The sequence below is a fragment of the Chiloscyllium plagiosum genome, chromosome 9 (genome assembly GCF_004010195.1).
Source record: "Chiloscyllium plagiosum isolate BGI_BamShark_2017 chromosome 9, ASM401019v2, whole genome shotgun sequence".
Classification (NCBI taxonomy): domain Eukaryota; kingdom Metazoa; phylum Chordata; class Chondrichthyes; order Orectolobiformes; family Hemiscylliidae; genus Chiloscyllium; species Chiloscyllium plagiosum.
In genome coordinates, this window is record NC_057718.1 from 78,404,209 (window position 1) to 78,427,869 (window position 23,661).

At 40.0% G+C, this 23,661-nt stretch overlaps 1 protein-coding gene across 2 annotated transcripts in view; it reads left to right on the forward strand.

Annotated features, from left to right (window-relative positions):
* Positions 1 to 23,661, forward strand: part of igf2r (insulin-like growth factor 2 receptor) — a 212,167-nt gene that overhangs the window by 169,361 nt on the left and 19,145 nt on the right. For both annotated transcript variants that reach the window (XM_043696288.1, XM_043696289.1), the window contains 8 exons: positions 5,266 to 5,415; positions 5,691 to 5,852; positions 7,080 to 7,281; positions 8,340 to 8,574; positions 12,375 to 12,511; positions 13,872 to 13,989; positions 14,717 to 14,860; positions 15,319 to 15,503. In XM_043696288.1, coding sequence (XP_043552223.1) covers positions 5,266 to 5,415; positions 5,691 to 5,852; positions 7,080 to 7,281; positions 8,340 to 8,574; positions 12,375 to 12,511; positions 13,872 to 13,989; positions 14,717 to 14,860; positions 15,319 to 15,503 — 1,333 coding nt within the window. The remainder of the gene's footprint in view (positions 1 to 5,265; positions 5,416 to 5,690; positions 5,853 to 7,079; positions 7,282 to 8,339; positions 8,575 to 12,374; positions 12,512 to 13,871; positions 13,990 to 14,716; positions 14,861 to 15,318; positions 15,504 to 23,661) is intronic.

Here is a 23,661-nt window from a genome sequence, read left to right on the forward strand (position 1 = left end):
CCTCACCATTTAGAAAATAGTCCATGCCTGGATTCTTCCAAAGTGCAAGAGCTTGCATTTGTTCAGTAAATTTCATCAGCCGTTTCCTGGACCACTCCTAAAATGTCTAAATCTTTCTGTAGCCTCCCCACCTCCTCAGTACTATCTGCCTGTCCACCTAACTTTGTATCATCGGCAAATTTCGCCAGAATGTCCCCAGTCCCTTCATCCAGTTCATTAATATCTAAAGTGAACAGCTGCAGCCCCAACACTGAACCCTGCAGGACACCACTTGTCACTAGCTGCCATTCCGAAAAAGAACTTTATCCCAACTCTTTCTGTCAGACAGCCAATCCTCAATCCATGCCAATAGCTCATCTCGAACACCATGGGCCCTCCCCTTACTCAGCAGCCTCCTGTGAGGCACCTTATCAAAGGCCTTTTGGAAGTCTAGGTGGATAACATCTGCAGGGTTTTCCCGGTCGAACCTACTTGTTACCTCTTCGAAGAATTCTAACCGGTTTATCACTCTCAACCTCCCCATACTAAGTGCATGCTGACTTGTTCTAATCTGACTCTGCACTTCCAAGAATTTAGAAATCACATCCTTAACGATGGATTCTAGCATTTTACCAACAACCAAGGTTAGGCTAATCAGCCTATAATTTTCCATCTTTGTCTTGATCCTTTCTTGAACAAGGGGGTTACAAAGCGATTTTCCAATCATCTGGGACTTTCCCTGACTCGAGTGACTTTTGAAAGATTACAAACAACACCTCCGCCATTTCCTCAGCCATCTCCCTCAGAACTCTAGGATGTTCCCATCAGGGCCAGGAGATTTATCAATTTCTAGACCTTTTTAGCTTTTCTAACACTTTCTCTTTTGTAATAGCTATCATACTCAACACTGCTCCTGACTCTCCTTAATTGTTGGGATATTACTTATGTCTTCCACTGAAGACTGATGCAGAGTACTTAAGTTCTTCAGCTATTTCCTTATTCCCATCACTAGCCTTCCAGCATCAATTTGGAGTGGCCTAATGTCTACTTTTGCCTCTTGTTTCTTATTTATTAAAATAAACTTTAACTATCATTTCTAAGATTACTGGCTAGCTTATCTTCATATTTGATCTGCTTCCTTATTTCTCTGTTATCCCCTGGTTGGTTGGTTGGTCGATCGATCGTCTGATTTCCCAGTGCTCTGGCCACTTTATAGGCTCTCTGGTTTTCTTTGTTACATTTCCTGACCTCCTTTGTCAGCTGTGGTTGTCTAATTCTTCCCCACCCCAGATATTCTTTCTTTTTCTTTGGGATGAACCTCTATACTGTGTCCTCCATACAATCAGAAACTCCTGCCATTGTTGCTCTACTGTCTTCCTTGCTAGGCTCTGCTTTGTCGATTTTCATCAGTTCCCTACTTGTGCCCCTGTAATTATCTCTTAATTAACTGTAAAGCCATTACATCTGATTTTGCCTTCCTTTTCAAACTCGAGACTGAACTCGACCATATTATGATCATTGCTGGAAAAGCGCAGCAGGTCAGGCAGCATCCAGGTAACAAGAGAATCAACGTTTCGGGCATAAGCCCTTCTTCAGGAGAAGGGCTTCTGCCCGAAACGTCGATTCTCCTGTTCCCTGGATGCTGCCTGACCTGCTGCGCTTTTCCAGCAACACATTTCCAGCAATGATCTCCAGCATCTGCAGACCTCACTTTCTCCTCATATTATGATCATTGCCTCCTAAGTGTTCCTTACTTTAGATCTTTTATAACGTCTGGCTCATTACATAGCATGACCAAAAAAGCCTGCTCACAAGCTGTTCCAAAAAGCCATCCTGTAAGCATTCCATGAATTCCCTTTCTTTGAATCCACTGGCAACATTATTCACTCAGTCCACCTGCGTATTGAAGTTCCCCATGATCACATGGCCTTGCCTTTTCTGAACGCCCTATCTATTTCCCAGTGCATCTTGTGTCCCTGGTCTTGACCACTGTTGGGAGGTCTGTACATAACTCCCATTTTGGTTTTTTGCCTTCATGGTTTCTCAACTCCACCCACACAGACTGCACACCATCTGCCCTTATACCATTCAGTGCCATAGATTTAATTTCATTCCTAACTAACAAGGCAATGTTGCCCCCTCTGCCCGTCTCCCTGTCTTTTCGATAAGTTGTAAATCCTCTAATGTTTAGCTGCCAGTCCTGAACCCCCTGCAACTGCATCAGATGCCTACCATATCATAATCATTCATGATTTGTGCCGTTTGTTCATCTACTTTGCTATAAATACCAGTGTTCAGGTAAAGTGCCTTAATGCTAAGTTATTATTAGAGACATTGGAAATCATAAGATGGCTTAAGTTTTCCTTCCTTTGTTTGCTGCATTCCTAGTCTGCCCCGACTTAAAATCACCAGCACGCATGCTATGCTGCTTTCCAGTTAACTCCATACTCCGTCGCTTTCACTCCCTCCCTTCATCCCTCCCTCCCTTCACCCCCCCCCCCCCCGACTCAATTTTAAAGTCCTACTGACCATGACCACCCTTTGTATCCTTTATGCAAGAACACTGGTTCCAGATCGGTTCAGGTGGAGACCATCCCAACAGTACATATCTCCACCACCACCCCCGTTCCAAAACTGATGCCAATGCCCCATGAAATGGAATCGCTCTTTCCCACACCAATCCCTTAGCCACGTGTTTACTTCCCTAACTTTCTTAGCCCTATGCCAATTGGCACGTGACTCCGGCAGTAATTCTGAGATCATGACCCTTGAGGACCTGTACTTCAATTTCCTTCCTAGTGCTTGATAATCCCCAAACAGGTCTTCCACCTAGCTTTGCCTATGTTGTTAGTCCCAACAACTGGATCCTCTCCCTCCAGCTCCAATATCCTTTCAAGCTGGTTGGAGAAGTCCTGCACTCTGGCACTGGGCAGGCAACATGCCATGTGGGTCTTCTGATCCAGCTTGCGAAGGATATTATCTGTCCCCTAATTATAGAATCCCCTATAACAACTAGTCTTTTTTGCTTCCCCCTCTTGAATAGCCTTCTGCACCATGGTGCCATGATCAGCTGGCTCATCCTGTCTATAGCCCTTTCTCTCATCCGTACAGGAAGCAAGAATCTCATACCTGTTTGACAAGGTCAAGGGCTGAGGTCCCTTAATCTCACACTCTTTCCCTGAACACTCAATTTAATTACTAAATCTCCCAGGTATGACAGCCTCCTAACAGTGTCCAGGTAACTCTTTTCCCCTCCCGGATGTGCCGCAGAGTTTGAAGCTCAGATTCCAGATCATCAATTCTGTTCTGGAGTTCTTCCAGCAACCAACACTTGCTACAGATGTCACTGTTGTTCACAATGGGATCAGCCAGCTCCCACATCATACAGCTACAGTACAACATCTATCCGGTCCTAACTAAACTTTTACAATTTATTCTCCCTTCATCTGAAGTTCACTCGTGTCGTTGTAGGTATCTGAAAACTTTGGGAATTACAGTCACTATTCCCAAAATGCGCTCCCACTGAAGCTTTGATCACCTGGACGGGCTTCTTCCCCAATACTGGGTCCAGTATGGCCCCCTCACTCATTGGATTATCCAGATACTGTTTCAAAAAGACCCTCCTGGACACAATGAACAAACTAATCCCTATCCAAACCCCTGGCAAGAAGTGAATTGCAATCAATGAGGAAAGTTAAAACCACCCGCCACAACCATTATTTCCAAAATCTGACTAAATATTTCTTCCTCTATCTCCTGCTAGGAGGTCTGTCATACAATCCCAGCATTGCAATTGCACCCTTCCTAAGCCTGAGTTCTAACGATAATGCCTTGCTGCCCCTCCATGGTGTCCTTCATCAACACAGCTTTGATATACTGCCTGACCAGTAATGCAACTCCCATACCCCTCTCGCGTTGTCCTCTGTCTCGTCTAAAACATCAATATCCCGAGCGTTAAGCTGCCAATCCTGCCCCTCTTTCAACCGTGTCTCTGTGATGCCAACAATATCATAATTGCATGCGTTAATCCAAGCTCTAAGTTCATCCATTTTACCTGTTCTACTACTAGTATTGAAGCAAATCCAGCCCAACCTCCAAATCTGCTGAACTCCGCAATCTCTCCCGACTGCTCTTCCTGTTGGCAATATTTACCTTGTTCTTAGGCTTATTCTTTTTCTTACCTTATTCCTGACTCTTTGTATTGCTGCTACAATTACCACATTCCTGCCACATTAGATTAAACCCTCCCAAGTGACACTATCCAACCTCCCTGCCAAGATATTGGTGCCCCTCCAGTTTAGGTGAAACCTGTCTTTGTTCAGCTTCCACCTTCCCTTGGAGACCTTCCAAAGATCCAAATATCTGAAGACAGCTTTTTGACCACATGTTCTATTGTGCTATGTCTCTGTTCCCAGCCTCAGTAGGATGTGGAATAATCCTGTGATTACTACCCTAAAGGTCCTGATTTTTAGTTTACTACCTAACTCCCTGACTTGTTGCAGAACCTTGTCACTCTTCCTAGCTCTGTATTTGTGCCAATATTGTCTATTTATCCTCTCATTTCAGGATGTCCTGTACACTCTTAGACACCTGTGACCCTTGCACCAGGGAGGCAACATAGCACCTTGTGGCGAAAGAAGTGCCTTTTTGTGCCCTTACTATCAAATCTCCAATTGCTATTGCTGTACGCTTTGCCCTCCTCTCTGTACAGCAGGAACTTGCTCTGTCCTAGCTCTGCAACCTCTTATGGTGCTACCATCCTGAAGTCTGGGTGCTCCAGTTAGTCTTCCCAGTTTTTCATCACTTTGCAAATGACAGATCTGCCTTCAACTTCAGCATTTAGCTCTAGAATTCCTTTCCTAAAACTTTCCTCTCCACATATCTCTTGTTTCCTTCAAGATATTTCTTAAGATCTAACTCTTAATCCAAGCTTTCAGCCGCCTATTATAGCACATCTGTAGATCAGTATCAGATTTTTGTTCCTGTGCAGTGTCTCTGTTGATTTTTGTGAAGTCTATATTAATGAAAGTTGAAGAGGGGTATGCCTTTATTGAAGAAGAATACATTTAGGTTCTTTCATTGAGGATATATGTTATTCACTTGGATGCAATAATTACACTTGCAATAATTTCAATCTTTCAATTGTATATTTGACCATAGTCTTATGATGTGCTGACATTGTTTACAAGAATGATTCAGACCAAAGCGCTGCAGCTGAAGAAAATGATACATTGTAAATGAATGCTAACATTTCAGTTTCAATAACTTGCTTTTTTGTTGTTGTAGGCAATTGGTTATGCTTCTGCACCTCCACAAATTAATTCAGCAACTCAGGACGTCTACATTTCTTTCACAACCAATGTTACCTGTCAAACAGATCCTAAATTGACTTATGACTCCCTCATAGTATTCCATTGTGTCAAGGGTGTAGACTTGGTAAGAAATTTGCTTGACTGTTGTGTAATCAGTATAAAGTCTAATATAAATCAAAATCAAGTGGGTAACAGTCAAAGGCTTGTATTATCCTTTTGAGTAATGATTGATATGTTCTAGCTTTATGTAAATAACCAGATACAAAGCTTAGATTTTGGTGTTATTTTGTCTTTGTATATCTACACCATTACCTAATATTATGTTGTGATAATGTGAAAAGGTGATATTAAATTTCATGTGTTGAAATGCTGATCCATTCTGTGATTTCTTCTCGCCAGGGAAGACCAAAAATGATGAGAAAATCAGAATGTAGCTTTGTGTTTGAATGGGCAACTCCACTGGTGTGTCCAGATTCAGTGATTACATCTGGCTGTTCACTATTTGATCAACAGTTACATCACACCTTCAATCTGTCTGTTTTAACAGGAGGGAAATACCAGGTAATGGATTAATTATAGAAAGCTAATGCGTAACAAACTGAAGTTTAAGTAAAGGAGGCATAATATTGAAATTTACAGACAACATAAAGATGAATGAAAGAACTAAGAAAGCCAAGGATATGGCTAAGTAGAGACCAGGTGGATCACAAATGAAGTTAATAAGTAGCAATGTGAAATGATCCGCTCAATGGTAAGATGTACAAGAGCAGGGTGAATGGGAGTGAGTTATGCATACTGTTTTAAAAATTGTGCGCTATAGTTGATCGCTTTATTTTAAAAATAGAAATGAGGCCCCAATTTTTGTTTCCTAGTTGGGACAAATTCCTACTTTGTGAAATAATATTGTATGTGGAAGATTGTCAAATGCTTTCTGGAAATTAGATACAGTACATCAATAGGCTTTTTATCCAAAACACATTACTCCTTCAAAGAATTCTAATAACTTGGTTAAACATAATTTCTTTTTCTCAAAACCATGTTGACTCTTCCCAGTTACCTTTACTTTTATTTTGTTAAAAAAAGTACCCAGCTGATAACATCAATAATGTTTTTTTTTCCCCCTTTTTCAGACATTGAGTTAACTGACATGTAAAATTGTTTTTGGCCTTTCTCCCTTCTTGAACACAGGGATTATATTTGCTGATTCCCAGGCTAATGAAACTTTTCCAAAATCTAGCAAAGTTTGTCAAATTAGCAAAGTATTAAACCGAGGGAAGATTTAACTCTAGGATAAAGTTCATCATGACCCAAGGACTTAAACAGAGAGTTCAACAGTTTGCTTATTACCACTTCCACAGGGATTGTAATTTCACCAAGTTCCTCTTTTTGTTTTCCACCTCCTGATTGTAGCTATTATTGCACTATTTTTGCTATTCTCAAATGAAGAGAAGTAAAATATCTAATCATTGAATATGCCATTTCCTTATTAACTCCCTATTCTCTTTTTCAAGAAAACCAGCACACTTGTTCTTTCCCTTTTTTTAAATGACTAAAGACTCTCTCGCTATCATTTTTACTCCCTATTGTGCTTCCACTTTTGGTTTCCTGAGGTTTTAGTTTAGTTCTTCCAATTTAATTTTAACTAACAAGTCACTACTGGAAGGCAATATGGTGTCTGATTTTTAACATACGGGCAATATTTGAATATGAAAAGTCTCTTTCATGCAGAATAGTCTCATTAATTTGCTATCATAACACAACTAATTGACACTATTCATGATCCTTCAGGTCAACTTTAAAGGAAGGACCTATCACCTTAATATATGTGCAGCAGTAACGGGTGTACCTGACTGTAAAAACAGCGCTGTCTGCTTGGTCTCGGGTAACGAAGCAGCATCATTTGGAAATCCAAAAGCAATGACCCTGGAATACAAACACCAGGATCAGGCCTTGATGTTGTATTATAGGAGTAGTGATCTGTGCCCAAAAGGTAAGAGACATTAATTTAGTTTGGTTGCTTGTCTCTTGTGTATAAAATAAGAATCCCTACAGTACGGAAACAGGCCATTTGACCCACTGAGTCTACAGTGACCCTCCAAAGAGTATCCCCTCAGAGCCACCCTCTACCCTATCCCTGTAATGCTGCATTTCCCATGGCTAGTCCACCTAACCTGCACATTATGAGCAATTTAGCATAGCCAATCCAGCTAATCTGCACGTTTTTGGACTGAGGCCATCAGAGCATCCTGAAGATACCCATGCCAATACTGGGAGTGCATGCAAACTGCGCACAGACAGTTGGTTGAGGCTAGAATCGAACTCCGGTCCTTTGTGCTATGAGGCAACTGTGCTAACTACTGAGCCACCATGCAGCCTGTGTTCTGAGTTAGCTGACCTTTAACCAGGATAGAATTAAAGGATGCTGCAATTTGCTTCACAATCCTGGGCTGAAGAAATTACACATTTGGCATGGTTCCTGCTGAAAGTGCCTTTGTGAATTTCCAGTACGTCCATGAGCTGAGTGCATTATAATGCTGTCCATAATTGAATGGATGGACATGGTCTTTGTTTCCACTCATGTATAAAGATGACCAACTGGGTGAGCAAAAAAATGGGAGCAAGAAAGAACAGCAGGTAACAGACCATGATAGGAGTTAAGCTTTTTTTTTTATTTAAGCATCACCTAAAGAAATTGATGATGCTTTAGGATGGAGTTTAGACTATATCTCTCTTGTGGAAGTGACTTAGTGCCTTTTCTTCGATGCCTTTGACAGTAACTGAAAGAGGAGAGCTTTGCAGATTCCCTTTCATATTTCTTGGGAACTCCTACAGTGAGTGTACAACAGATGGGAAAACAGATGGATTTCTGTGGTGTTCAACAACTAATGACTATTACAAGGACAAAGCATGGGGCTTCTGTAGTAATGAAATGTAATAGTAACTGTATGTCTTTGTATACAAGTGGTGAATGTTTAAAATGACTGCCAGTTATTTTAATTTCTTGCAGTTTGTTTTAAATGAACTTTTTTAAATATTCATTGGCATCAGGAACAGCAACTCGGAGATCAACAGTCATCTTCAGATGTGATGAAACAGCTGAAAATGGAAACCCCGAAGTGCTGAGTGAGATCCTTGGTTGCTCAACAACTTTTGAATGGAAGACTAGCGTTGTTTGTCCACCCAAAAAGATGGAATGCAAGATAGTTTACAGGCATAAGACCTATGATTTAAGAATGCTTTCTTCCCTTACTGGATCATGGAAGTTTACATCGAATGGTGATACGTAAGTTATGGTTTTCTCACTGTTTTATAGAGGTTGCTTCTGTTTTTGTATAAGTTGAAACTTTATTGCTGGAACAGCACAGCAGGTCAGGCAGCATCCAGGGAACAGGAGATTCGACGTTTCGGGCACAGGCCCTTCTTCAGGAATGAGCAGAGAGTGTTCAGCAGGAGAAGATAAAAGGTAGGGAGGAGGGACTTGGAGGAGGGGAGTTGGAAATGTGATAGGTGGAAAGAGGTCAAGGTGAGGGTGATAGGTCGGAGTAGGATGGAGGCGGAGAGGTCAACAAGAAGACTGCAGGTGAGTTGAAATGCTGTGCCACAGGTTGGTTGGGTTGGTTCGTCCGGGTGGCCCAGAGGTGCTCTCTGAATCGCTCCGCAGGTAGGCGGCCTGTCTCCCCAATATAGAAGAGGAGGCCCCGGCTGCAGCGGATGCAGTAGATGATGTGGGTGGAGGTGCAGGTGAATCTGTGGCGGATATGGAAGTTTTTGTATAATCCTTACACTATAATTGCCATATCAAAATGTATTAAGTAGTTAATATTTAAATTCATACTGAACTATGGAAACCACTTGATGAATAGCTGAATCATACAGGAAGGTTCGAGATTTGGATTTCTAGTTTGTGCGGTTTTCAAACCTTGAAGGGTCAAAGGTAGAACTGCACTGGTTTGATGACCCATGTGTTTTTGAAAAAAAGGTGGCTTTTGCTCTGAATATCTGTTCACCTCTTTACTGCGATTGCATTTATGTCAGTCGAACTTCAGCACAGTCCAACTTTGCAGTGCTTGCATCTCTTTGCACAGCATTTGGCTAATATTACTTGCTGCCATCTTGGACACTTGATTAATAATAACGCAAACATGATGCTCTGTACCTGTGAAACAGTACTTCAGTCAGAAGTGAACCATTTTGTGGAAAGTGGGGAAAGCTGATTAAGAAAAAGACAAGTTTTAAGGAAAGGAAGTGGGTTGACCTGCAAATGCTAATTTATAAACCTTCTCAATGATTTGTGGACTTGAGCAAAAAGATGAGATTTTGTTTATTTTATAAGTGAATTTCAGTATACAGAGCTATCCTGACCCTGTTAGAAGTCGTTGGTAATACATCAATTTTTGTAGAGCCAGCACTAGGGCTATCACAAGCCATTGAAATGTTAGAGCCCATATATTTGTTACAATAACTTGCGTTTTTTTCTTCCCTCCTTCCTGATCTCTTCCCTCAAATCTGAATATGTAATATTCCATCCTTCCTTTGGAACACTAGGAGGATGATCTCAACCATAGAATACGCCGTTACAGAACTGCCATACTCAAGATTAGCAAATCCAGTCAATTATAGGGCTGTAGCTTTTGAAGAATGACAAGTAGGTGGTAAAGGAGAATGTGAAGACAATAGGGTAATTTGTAGTGTCTTTGCTCTGTTATTTTACTCTTGGCCTTGGTTTTGTGCAAGCTACACTTAATGGGCTAAATAACCAAAGTGATTTGGTTCTGTGTAATGTTTGAAGTATTTGTAGGTTGAAAGCCCAAAATATTTTGAGCCTGAAGGTAGTGTTTGACTTTTCCTATTTCCTGAACTGTTAACCTAGAGGCTACTTCAGTAATATCTGAATTTCTGCTGATACAATTGTGAATTTTGCCACTTTGCAGAAACAATTATTGAATGCCTGTTGTCTAATAATCTCAAACACTGATCGGCATGTTTTGGAGCCACTGTTGGTAATCCAGTGTACAACAAACAAGACTGATTTAGTTAAACATTACTTTGCACTATTGCTTTTTGTCTTTTTCAATAGTGTTTGAGATTCTTCCCAAAATTGTGTTTACTACACATTTTACCAAAATAAGCTATTGTAAAATTGTAGAGCTTTGAATTGTTTCAACATAGGTTATTTGGCCCATCAAATGCAACTCTTCTTTAGTTGCTACTCCCCCACTCTGATAACTTGCAAGGTTATTAGCAACTTCTCTTTCGAAAACTGATTTAAATAGTTAAAAATCACACAATTGTGTCCTCCTCCATCACCTGATGAAGGAGCAGCGCTCCGAAAGTTGGTGCTTCCAATTAAACCTGTTGGACTATAACCAGGTGTTGTGTGAGCTAAATATGCCTCCACTCACTATCCTAATTACGTGCTGCTTAAAAGGTTTCTCAAGTCAACTTTGATTCTTTTGCCAATCACCTTGGAAAAATGGAAAGAGAGCAGAGTTTTGTTTCTAGTCTGGTGACTTCAACAGAGCTGCTAGCAGCTAGGCTAATGTGGTATTATAGTGAAGTCATTGGTAGCTGGGAGGAGGGTGCAAGAGATGAGAGTCAATGGTTGGAGATTAAGTGCAGAAAGAAAAATTTGAAAGTTGTCAGATTATCAAGGAGATTGTTGATAGCAAGTCAAGACAGAAGAAAAGGTGAATATGATAATCAAAGCCAAGAGAAAGCATGAGTTGTACGGAATGTCGTCTGTATAATGTGACAATAGGTTCAGAGGTAGGTTAGAATGGATGACTGCTGATAGCAACCAGTGCCAAAACACACCAGGTGCGGAGTGTGTGAAAAACATAAGGACAGAATCAGGCTCTAAAGTTACTCATTATGGAGTCCTAGAGGCTGCTGGGTCCCACAATCAAAAATCAGATGTTTTTCAAGCTTGCACTGAGGCTGCCTGGAGTACTGCAGCAGAAATGTTGGCATCGGAACATGAAGTGACAGGTCACTGAAAGTTCAGGGTCATTTTTGGGGACAGAATGCAAGGTGGTCACCCAGTCTGCATTTCTTCGCCCCATTGTAAAGGAGACAGTGTTGTGAACAGCAGATACAGTAGACTAGACTGAATGAAGGAGCAGGAAAATTGAAGTTTCGGGCAAAAGGTTGATTTCCTGCTCAGATGCTGCCTGACCTGCTGTGCTTTTCTAGCACCGCTCTGATCTAAACTCTGGTTTCCAGCATCTGCAGTCCTCACTTTTACCTAGACTGAATGAAGTATAAATAAATTGCTGCTTCACCTGGAAAGTGTACCTATGGCCTTGGGTAATGAGGAGGGAGGAAGTAAATGAGCAGGTGTTACTTCCGTGCATCTTCCCATGCAATGACAGAAGATCATTGCATGGGAAGGAAATGACAGAAGGAAATGTTAGAAATGGAGGAATGTACCCATGTGTCCTGGTCAGAGTTTCAATGGAATGCTGACAAGGGAGACGAATATGTTTCTGGTTGAGGCCTTCCATTGGAGGTGATGCAAATGGTGGTTTACAATCCATTGGATGTGGAGGCTGGTGGGGTAATAAGTGAGGACCAGGTGACGCACTCATTGTTCTGGGAGGGAAGGGGAAAAGGTGAGGGCAGAAGTGGGGAAGATGGATCAAGCACAGCAAAGGGTCCTATTGACTATGGTAGCAGAAAATCGCTGGTTGAGGAAAAGGTGGATGTTTGAGGCCCCTCTATGGAAGTTGACATGATCAAAACAAATACGAGAGAGAAACTGGGAGAATGGGATGGTGTCTTTTAAGGAAGCAGGATGTGAAAATGTATTGTCTAGGTAATTGTGCGAGTCTGGTTTTGTTTATGGGAGGTGGTCTCTTTAGGTTGAACTATAAGATTGAAGAGTGTGATAGTGGATAATGGATAGTTGAAAGGATGTTTCCACCTTGAGGAATCTAGAACAAGGAGGCAATGGTTGAAAGTACAGGATTTCCCAAGTGAGATTGAGGTTGAGAATCAGGTGATCAAATTAGATCGTATAGGCTCCGGTTGAGATACCAGTTTCTATTCCTTAAATTATGAATTCATTTTAATTTTATCTTTTAGGTATTACATGAATCTTTGTCAAGGTGTTCGTGAAGGACCCACGGGCTGCCCTTCATATGCTAGCATGTGCAGAAGGAATAAAAATGGTAAAACCCAAATATTGGGGCTGGTTCACACCCAAAAAATCGACATTCAAGGTATGAAGTCTGATCACTTAACATGATGAAGTGCAAGTAACTATTGACAAATGATTCAAATTATTTCTGTAGTCCTGTACTATTTTTAATAGGATATCTAGTCTAGAGCAGGATAGTTAGGTTAGATTACTTGTGGTAGTCAGCTTCTCCTGAATCTGACTGTTTGATGTTGTATTACGTTGATTTAATAAAGAAAAGCAAACCATATCCAGCACTTGAATATCCACTGCCTGTTCCTGTAGTCACAAGGTACAGTATTATTGCCCTAACCTAAGTATGATCTTCACATGGTGTGGTTTGTCTGAGAAACGTGTTTGTTGATGCAAACTGTTTAGAAGTTCATACAAGGAAGAAGTGTAATATTTTATTTCCTTTTGCTTGCTTCTCTCAGGCAAATATCATTTTCTTTCATTTGACTCTCCTGGATTGTCATTTAAAACAAATGCCCAAGTCTGCACTCATGCAAACAGAAAACATCACTTTTTCTTAACTTAACTAACCCTGATAATTTTACAATATTCTCTTGTATTGATGGTTCTATATAATTTTGTAATGTGGTTGTATCTCAAATGGTCAGTTTGTTTTTTTTCTTTGTCATTTACATTTTAGGGAGAAGTAAGGGTAATTTTAATGTAAACTACATAATTGCAGTTTAGCAAAATTAGAGCTTTACTAATTGCCTAAATGTCTGTGTCACACCAAATTCAGTCCCTTAGTTAGATACTGGAGGCCATTGTTATATCCCATGTATGGAGAAAGTGAGGACTGCAAATGCTGGAGGTCAGTTGAAAAGTGTGGTGCTGGAAAAGCATAGCCAGTCAGGCAGCATTCGAAGAGCAGGAGAGTTGATGTTTCGAACAAAAGCCCTCGTTCCTGATGAGCTTTTGCTCAATGTCAACTCTGCTACTCAGATGCTGCACTTATCGCATGTGTGCCTGTTGACAGTATTACATTACCAAGTTCCATATCTTTAATGTTTTTTTGGAAATACATATTTTGAAACTTAAAGTGTAACATTTTGGTAAGTTTTGGGGTTTTGAGCAAAGAATGTTACCTTTTATTATGTACTCAGCTGGGTTAAATGTGTAGAAGCTCTTTGCTTAATCTAAATATAATCTAATTGTTTGTTTCTCTGGTTGAGTCTGTCACCTAGTCATGTCAGTCAGCTGAGTTTATTTGCCCAGTTCTCTAGACAAGGTGGGTATTTGTAGCCCAAAACAATGGGACCTAGATTATGTTCTTGACAGTATCTAGCAGTTTCACGTGTTAACAAATAGACAAGTGAACACTCTAACATGATACCTGAAAAATATTTTGCTTGATAATTCTAAAAGCTTTCATCTCAATCACTTATTGCCAGGTGCAAATCTTTTTGTGAATTATTCAAGTGGGTATTTTACATGTGGTACAGGAAAACACGCAAAGACGACAATTCGCATGCAATGTTCATCAACAAGTGGAGCACCAGAGCTGGAAAGGTGAGGAGACCCATATTCCCATTGCTTGAATTATTGTGGAAGTCTGGTATCTTGTATAGTTGGGACCTCTAATTCCATGCATTATTGACATCGCCGAAATACTGGAAGAGCAGACTAAGGCAAGAAAAAGGGAAGGGTAATATATGTGGCTGGCTCCTCTTGTACATCCCAAAATCAAGACCGTGCACTGTTCATCCATTCACCCTGAGAAAGGCAAAGTTAACACCCCTATAGAGATATTGAGGAATTACCATCAAAATATTGCCAATAAGTTTTGTACGTGTTTGCTTGTATTGGAATTCAACGTAAATTTAATGTTAAATGATTCCTGTGTACTTAATTAATGCCTATTAACCAGCTTGAAACTAGGTTTGTCTAAAATCGTAGCTAGGCCCCAAGAATTGTTTTCACTGGTGCCTGTGTAACCGGTCAAGTTTTGAAGGAAATTTTAAAGGAAGTGCATTGATTCAAGAAGGCAGCTCATCACCACCACCTCCTGAGCAATGAAGGAGGGGCAGCAAATGCTGGCCAAGTCTGCAATGCCTGTATTTCCTTGAAAGATTTAAAAACCATTTTGGGTTGAGAAACAAAATATTCTAATTGTGCCAGCATGTTTTAATCTTTGGGTCCACAATTTTTGAATATTGTCCAAACATTTATTTTGCATGTTTGCATTATCCTGTATGTACTTGACCAATGTAACATTTGTTGCGGTTATTCTTTCTAGCTTTGATGAAAAGGAGTGTGAGTTTTTAATTGTATGGGAGACCCGTGCAGCTTGTGCTGTGAAACCTCAAGAGGTTTACATGGTAAATGCAACCATTACAAGCCAGAATGGCCAGAAAGCCAATTTGTCAACTATTTATTCGAAGTAAGTAATGTACATCTTGATAAGTTTTTGGTATTTTTAATTCAACTTGCATTTGTTTGTGCACATAGTTTACCAGCGACAAAAAATGAAATTGCTGGAAAAGCTCAGCAGGTCTGGCAGCAGATGTGAAGATAAACCAGTTTAATGTTTCTGGTCTAGTAACCTTTCCTCAGAGGTTTGCCATCTGTTGATATGGACAAGACCTGTTTTAACATAGTGCCTCTTTTAAAATAAGCTAACTTTTTAAAATATGAAAGATGTGCTTTAAGAAAAAATGTTCTTTATCCCGATAAGCTTTTGTAAGCATTCAAATTATTGGAACAAAATGTAACACTGATATGATTAACTTTCCATGTTGATTTACCCATTGAGGGAGCTGTTTTATTTTAAATTAGTTTTGCTAATTGGCAATCATTGCTCTTTCAACATATTGCTGTCAATTCTTGCTGTCTTTACAGATTGTACAAAGCTTCAGGTGATATTAGATCAAATGGTGACTCCTATATCTATGATATCCAGCTTTCTGGAATCTCGAATCCTGAAGATCTTAAGTGCCAAGACTCCAATATCTGTCAGGTCAAAACTAACCAGCACTATTTCAGATCCATTGGAATAGCTTCTAAAGCAAAATATTACCTTGAAGGTAAATGTGTAATATACAATAATTTTGATTTTTTTTTCCCAAAACTTGTTTCCTGAAGGCCAATTGTTCCTGTTTATTGTCAGAAATGATCTTGACATCATATAAGCAGCATCTATGTAAACTTGCTGGACGTTTTTCTATTTTTATGGAAAGCTTTCAGTTTATAAAATATGCCAACTTTGCAATATTTCTGACTACATTTTGGTTCAGCACATCATCCAATGTTGCACTGAATTCAGTGTTGCTGAGGTAGATGTAAAGCATCCAATGCACTTGAGAAAGAGCATAGAAGTTCTCCAAAGTGTCATGGCCAGTATTAGATTAGAATTTTTAAATTAAATTAGATTAGATTACAATGTGGAAACAGGCCCTTCGGCCCAACAAGTCCACACCGACCCACTGAAGTGCAACCCACCCAGACCCATTTACCCCTTCACCTAACACTCCGGGCAATTTAGCATGGGCAATTCACCTAACCTGCACGTTTTTGGATTGTGAGAGGAAACCCACGCAGACATGGAGAATGTGCAAACTCCACACAGTCGCCTGAGGCGGGAATTGAACCCGGGTCTCTGGCGCTGTGAGGCTGCAGTGCTAATTGCTGTGCCACCGAGTGTGTCTCCCTCAAATGATTTAAAATAAATTTAAAGTTACTCCGCCATTGGTACATTGCTGTTTGTTGGAACATGCAGTGTGTAAGTAGATTGCTGTATTCTCTATGTTGCAAGAGTATACCCGTTATGTTGTTTTCACTTTGAGAAAAAGTAAACAGCTGAAATAGATTGCTTTATAGGAAGGAAAGGAAAGTTTAACAAAAATCAAATACAGGACACAAACCATAAATTCAAGGAACAAAGTTGAAGGACTCATCTACCACTGTTACAAGATGACAAATAAGTTGATTAAATATTGAAAGCTACAGTCGGAAACAGAAGATATGGATGATGGGAGTGAGAAAGGGCAGTTGAGGACGAAAGAGTATTTTGCTTGTAAATGTACTTGGTTTCATGTAGTGTGTTAGGATTAGCATTATTATTACAGCATAACTTCATTTATAAAGTTTGTTAAAGACTGCAGATCAGGAGCGAATATAAAAGTGCTGGGAAAAACAGAGGTCTGGCGGTATCTATGAAGAATGAAACAGTTAAGATTATGTGCTGAATGTTACTAAAATTGGTTTTGTAATTTTCAGGAAATTGTGGATGGTTTTCTGTACTCTGTAGATTCTCTGCATCTAATCTCACTATATATGCACCATGCCTCAATGGCACCTCATTCGTGTTATAGTGCACTCTGCAATAGCAGAAACACTCACCACTGCCAGGCTTTGCCAGGATCTCCTGAGGTACCTGCACCTGGCACCATATGTAAAACCCAGCTACACACCAGCTTTAAGCTCTGCTAGCCAGGACCTGTCCTTTGCCCTGTATATTGTGGAAAGGGAATGAAAAAGGAAACTTCTGAGGACACAATTGGCACCAATGGCACTTTTTTTGCACGTACAAGGTCACATTCATAAACTTGTTGACATTTGACATTGATATTGCCTTCCTGGTTAACTGCCATTCTAAGTGCAGCTCCAAGAATTGAGCTGTGTAGATTACCTCTCTTTGAAAACTTTTGCTGTTTTTAGATAAAAGAAATAACAAAAATCTTCATTTACTTATGGAAAGGTCAGAGCTGAAGGTTCCTTCAGAATGCAGAGCTGTCAAAGTGTCTATTTCCTTGATACTATTTCCTCCAGGTAGGTGCTGTGCAACACTGTCACAGACACAGTATTGCACAATACTATCTCAAACCCATACCAACTGCTGGAGCAGGACCAAGTTCAACCTTGAATTCTGGTCCACTTTTTTTCTTCCTTTTTATGCCCACTGGAGCAACAGCAGTACTGAGCATCCACACGTTTCCCACTCTCTCACCTCTTCTCTTCTCCTCTCTCTCTCTTTCTCCCCCCCCCCCACAAACTCCAGCCTTACGGTTCTCTTTTAACATCACCACGGCAATACAGCTTAGCCGTGCTGACCTTTTGTGCCACATGACCTGTACCCTAATTGAAGCCAAGATGGCTGTTACCTTTGACCACCCCTCCACCAATGTCCTCCAATGCTTTAACATCTCTTGTCCTTATAGTTGAGTTTCCCCTTTACAAATGTCCCCGCTAAATTAAGCATAAGGCCTCAAAGTCCCACAGTTGATTTTGCCAGCTTCCTTGCCACAATAGTAGCCCCGATAATGACTCCTTGACATCCATTGAGCTGACCCTTGGGTCAGGTTGCAATCCATTCCCCGTTGACTGACTAACTTTGAATGGATAGCCCTAAGTGATGTGTGACTGGACCCTTGACTGACTTTCTCTGTGAATTCCTGGACTGCTTGCATTGGACTTAAGAACAGCCACGATAAGTCAGTTCTTTAAGTGATATGGAACCTCTGACCTAGACTTCCTCAAGCGGCTGACTGACCATGCTCAAGCTCTTGGACTCAACTTAAACAATGCCTTTGACTGTGGCTGGATCACGGCAGAGAAGAGAGTTTCCCTTGACTGAAAACTACTCCCCTGAGACTTAGACACAGCTATTTGTTTGAAATGTGCAGTGTTCTTGTGACATAAGATGCTAATATAGTGTAGTTATGATATTTATGTTTTTCAGTGCTGTACGGCAATGGGTCCACCCTCTTGATAGATCACTGACAGCTATGACAAGCTTGTCAGGCTTTTTGTTTGCACTAAATGGCAAAGCAAAACCGAAGTACTACATGCCTTTAAATTCAGACTAATGCAGCAAAGTGTGAAAGAGCAATGATGTGAGCATTCAAGTAGGCACAAAGTGAGTGGGTGTGTGCTAAGAGAGCAAGTTCTAAAATGAGGCCTGGTCCAATCCATGAGATAGGTACTTGTCACTGCCTGCAAACAGTCACAGCTACTGAATTGCAAGGAAAGGTGGCAGCGCACTTCAAAATGGAGTATTGAAGTAGAGAATTGCATTCTGTGTGGCTCGGAAGTATGCCATGATGTGGCTGGTGTCCAGTGCCAGTCTCTGGACAAGGAGTGTGGTTGGTCATTGCTCCTGGACCCTACCTGGAAATGTTGGCGGTCTGTTACCCATGTTGGAGGCCCAAAGGAGCAAGTAATGACCTGAGCTGCTAGGTACCTGCTGACTATCATATCAGGAATTATCACCATCTAGTTTCTAACCAGTGCAAGGGGCCAAAGGAAATTATAATTCAATCAGATAAGCTTAGGTGATAAAAATGTGTAAATACATGCAAGTCAACCTTTTACCACTCATTAGTGCGATTCTTATCTCGCCATGCAAAATTCTGTTGCAGAATGAACTTTTCCTCTATGTTGAGAATCTTATTTCTTAATTAGCTTTACTTTCCCCATTACCTTGCCAATGCCCATATCGTTTAGATGTTGTAAAAATTTCAATCCTTTGAGTTCAGTGTAAATCTAGGCCATAATGGAAAGGAGTCCATCTTACTGGACTCGTTATCTGTTTCTCCCTCTATGGATGCCACCAGACCCACTGAGCTTTTTCAATTCTTCCTATTTTAATCTTGCATTGTCCAAAAGGAATATTCAATCTTCTCCAGGTGTTCTTCCCGTGTATGACAGACAAAAGGTAGCGGGGGCAGGGGGCAATCAACTCAAACCCCTTTATAACTCTTTCAGCACCAATATTCAGTATGAAATATATATTTATTTCAACATTTGCTTAATTCATGTAACTTAAATTTCAATTTCAACTTTAACTCCCAATTTAACTTCACTTTACCTTACTTTAACCCACATTTAACCCTAACTCTGTAACTTTAACTCTAGTTTGGCTTGAAACAAATACTATCCCAATTTGAGCAGAGTGGCCAAATTTGTCCTGTGTAGATCTTGGCTCATAGCTCGCTCTTCTCTGAAGATAACTTCAGGTCCTGTGCTTTTCAATTTTTGAGTCTTGAAGACGATGACTCCTAGGCAATCTTTATTTATTCTGCTAATTTTTATTCCAGAATGTGCTCATTTTCAGAAACTTCTCTGATACTCGGTCAATAAATTGACTAAATCCTGATCACGCCATTCAACTCCAATAAATGGAGTTTGCTGGTAAGCAACTCCCACAGATTTATACCAAGTCGTATCCAGCCACATACCACGTTCCGTAAGTCCAGCAGACCACTGGCACATCCCTTATTCGGTCAACGTAGGAAAAGACAGGCCACAGTATGTCTTGGGTGCAGTTTTAACAGAGGTCAGCGTATAACCTACTTGACCAAAGTTCCTGACATGCTTGATTGTAGCTCTTAATCAGCCTCATAGCCATTGCTCCTGCTGGCCACCTGACCACACTTCGATTTCTGGTGTCTGCAGTATTTTGATTTTATGGCAGGAAGGAGTCTGGTATCTGGAGTCTAAACAACAGTGCGACAAAACTAAATTGCTGGAAAAATACAGATCTGGCAGTATATGTGGAGAGAAAGCAGAGTGACCCTTCTCAGGTTGGACTCACTTGACTAAAAATGATTAATTTTGCTTGCTTTCCACAGATGCTGCCAGACCTAGTTTTTTTTCTAGCAGTTTGTTTTGTTTCAATCTTAAATATCCACAGTTCTTTTTGATAAAATATTGGTAAATGTCTGTTCATCTGAGAAGTGCAAAGTCAAGTGTGAATTGAGGGGATGATTTTATGGACCAGGTCAGACCCACTCAAAACAGTTCGGGAAGGTAGCCCAGACCTAACGTTTCTAGTTGTTTTAAGCAGGTGTAGAGTGGATATTCCAGGAGTGATGCAGATGGTCAAACCACTCAGTTTTAAACAAAACCAATTATTTACAGATTACTGAATGAAGCATAAGCAAAAGAAAACATAATATAGAATAATTTAATCTATTCCAATTTTCTTCAGCATCCCCATATAAACACCTTGGCAAAAAGGTAAATTCAAACGCAGGTTCTTACGAGAGAGAGAGAGTTTGCAGAGATGATCAACTCGGGATCATTGGCTGAAACGTGGAACCTCTTCCACTGCAGCTGTTTCTCTAGGCCCTTAGCTGAAAATTAAAAACCAAACTAGAAAAATCCTTGAACTGGGAGAACTGGCCACTCCCCTTTCTTTGTATAAGTTTTTTTAAAAAACCTAAAAGCTTTTTCCCTGCTTGTTGCCTTAGGCAGTAGCTGTCAGCTGTAATCAGTGATCTAATCCCAGACAAATTGGAACCTCCTGCCTTTTACAGCCCCTTTTGGAAAAAAAACCAAGGGCAATGTAACCTTGTTAAAGTAGCAGCATCACAGAATGCAAAGATGCTTCAGAGGAAATTAAATAAGCTAAGTGAGTGGGGAAAGCAAGTGGGATACAATGCAAAGGGATATGAGGTTATCCACTTACTGAAAAAAGTGTCTTTTTATCAATACTGGGAAATGTTGACTATCAAAAGGATTTGGATGTCAGTTGTGAGTCACTGAAAGTTAAACATGCAGGTACAATAAACAATTAAGAAAGCACTGGTATGTTATTGTAGTAAAGATGGCTTACAGCAGTTGTATTGGACCTTGGTGAGACCACACCTGGAGAATTGTGAGCAGTTTTGCTCGCCATACCCTACAGAAAGGTGTACTTGCCATTGAGTGAGTGCAGCAATACTAATTCCAGGAAGGGAGTGATTGTAATATAAGGAAAGTTGTGAAACATTTGGTTAGTCTTCTAAAATCTATAAAATGGAGGTAAGGTTGTGGGAGCATACCAAATTCTTAAAGACTTTGACAGGGTTGATGCAGAATGTCTCCCCTGGCTAGGGGTGAATCCAGGGCAGTAAGGATTGTTAATCTTTGAAATTCTCTACCCTACAGGATTTTGGAATCCGTTATTGAATATGGTAATGACTGACAGATTTCTACACGCTAAAACCATCAGCTATATGGGGATAGTGCAACAAAATAATATTGAAGTAGATCAGTCATAATTTTATTGAATAGTGGAACAAACTCCCATCCTCCTGTTCCTGTTTGTGATCCTTTACCTCAACATCTGTTGGCATGAAGTTTGATCGCATGTTTGGGTTTATGGGTTTTTTTTTTTGTCCAACTTTGTCTTGAAGTACCATAGTTTGCAAAGATGAGCACATTTCCACCATGAGCTGTTAGCTAGGAGTAAACTGAAGTATGCATTGGTGTTGTCAGTATGGTGTGGCAGAAGGTTATGCAGGGATGTAAGAAAATCTGTATCTGTGTTAAAAAAGAATTCTGACCCCTCTCTTCCCTGATGATCTATTTAGCATTTATATGCCTCGTTTCCTATGTCACGTAGTTCAGATGTTGTCGTCAATCTTCCTTTGTTTGAAAGGCTGTCCACTGTTTCTTCACAAAAACTGAATTTGTCAACTTGTCAGAGATACGTTACAAGGGAGTATACTAGTTAAAGGATGCCTGTGAAGTGTAGAATATTTTTGTTGTAAAGAGAATAAATGATTTGCAAATATGTATTCATCCCAATAAAATCCCAGAATGTCCAGAATCCATCTCGATTTAGACAAAGTCAAAAGAGGTAGTGATGTACCTGCCAATGATTTCTGAATTAGACTTCTGGGTTTATTTGTTTAAAGCTTGTGTAAGAACCACTAGGCATGTCCACCATGTGGTTAATGAACTATAGATAACTTGAATCATTTCAAATTTTAGTAAATGCAGACCAACCATAAAAATTTAAACAGGCTAGTGGTGAGCTTATTAAAATTATTCATAAGGTGCTTCCATTTTTTAAAGAAAAGGTTATGTCATTAACAAATAATCTTGATCTCAAATTTCAAGTACTGATACGGCAAGTAAATACTTTCCTTAAGTGTCTGGACACTTTCTTTGGGCCTGTTGCTTGAGTTCATTGTTGCTAAAATGAAGAGGTTAATATGAAGTCAGACCAAAGAGCTGTAGTAGTTAGTTGAATATTTAATATTTCTTGTATTAATGGACCAGCAAGACGACAGATTTTGAGGGCAAGAAGGTTTCCACATTTGGTTTCAGCATATCACACTGGCTGACTTCCACAAAATAATAATTGGTTTGTGCTTGTTTTCATCCTCCCCAACCGAAACTCTTCTGAGGGAGCCTCTTTAAGCCTACACTTTGAAATTTCTGCACACCGGCTGTTCCTAGTCACATTTTTAAAATACTGTTCAACATTCCGAATCATTGTCTATTGATTTTGAGGAATTAAGGTTTCACACAAATAATGATAAATTAAGCTGAATCCCTTTTGAATTTCTTTTCCCTGTCTGCTGTCCTCTCTGAATCTTGAATTCTCACCTCCATTGTCTGTTTATAAATGTCTCATTCAAGTATCTTTGTGTCTGGAAGTGTCTGTTTGCAGTTATGTCATCAAGTGACTTGTCGCAGCCATATTTGCTAAGCTTTTTGTGTCTGGTTGGTTTTTCAACAAAAGCTTATCATGATGTCTTTATTCATGACACCTGTCAAATCTGTAATTTGTGAGGATGTTGATAACCAGTGCGCTCTATGGTTTCTTGTCTCTCTTCAGCCCAACCTGTCACATCGCAAAGTTCTTTGCCTTGCTATTTCTCTGTTACCATTTTTTCCAAGCATATACACTCCCTATAACTTTGCCCTATCATTCCTGAGAAATACACTTATGGTACATCTTTTGTTCTTATTTTCATCTTTATTAATTGCCACTGGTAGCTTAGGCACTCAATCTTCCTTTCCAACTAATTTTCTACACTGGTCAACACTTCAACAGTGTCAATCTATTTTTAGTTTGTCAACACTGTTTTGCATAAGTGTAATTGATTACGCATCTTAAGAGTCCTGCATCTTACCCAGTTTAACACTGCCTAAAATTTCTTTAGAAAACACTTGTTTGTTCCTTTTAACTTCAAAACTTGAACATCTAATGTGTATCCAGGATGCTTTGATTTGTTTTGCTTCCATATTGTTTTTTTTGCCTAATTTTATTTTGTAAGATCATAGTCATAGTATTTACAGCGTGTAACCAGACTCTTCAGTCCAACTTATCCATTGTGACCAGATATCCTAAATTAATGTAGTCCCATTTGCCAGCATTTAGTCCATATCCCTCAACCCTTTTGATTCATATATCCATCCGGATGCCTTTTTAAATGTTGTAATTGTACCAATTTCCTCTGGCAGCTC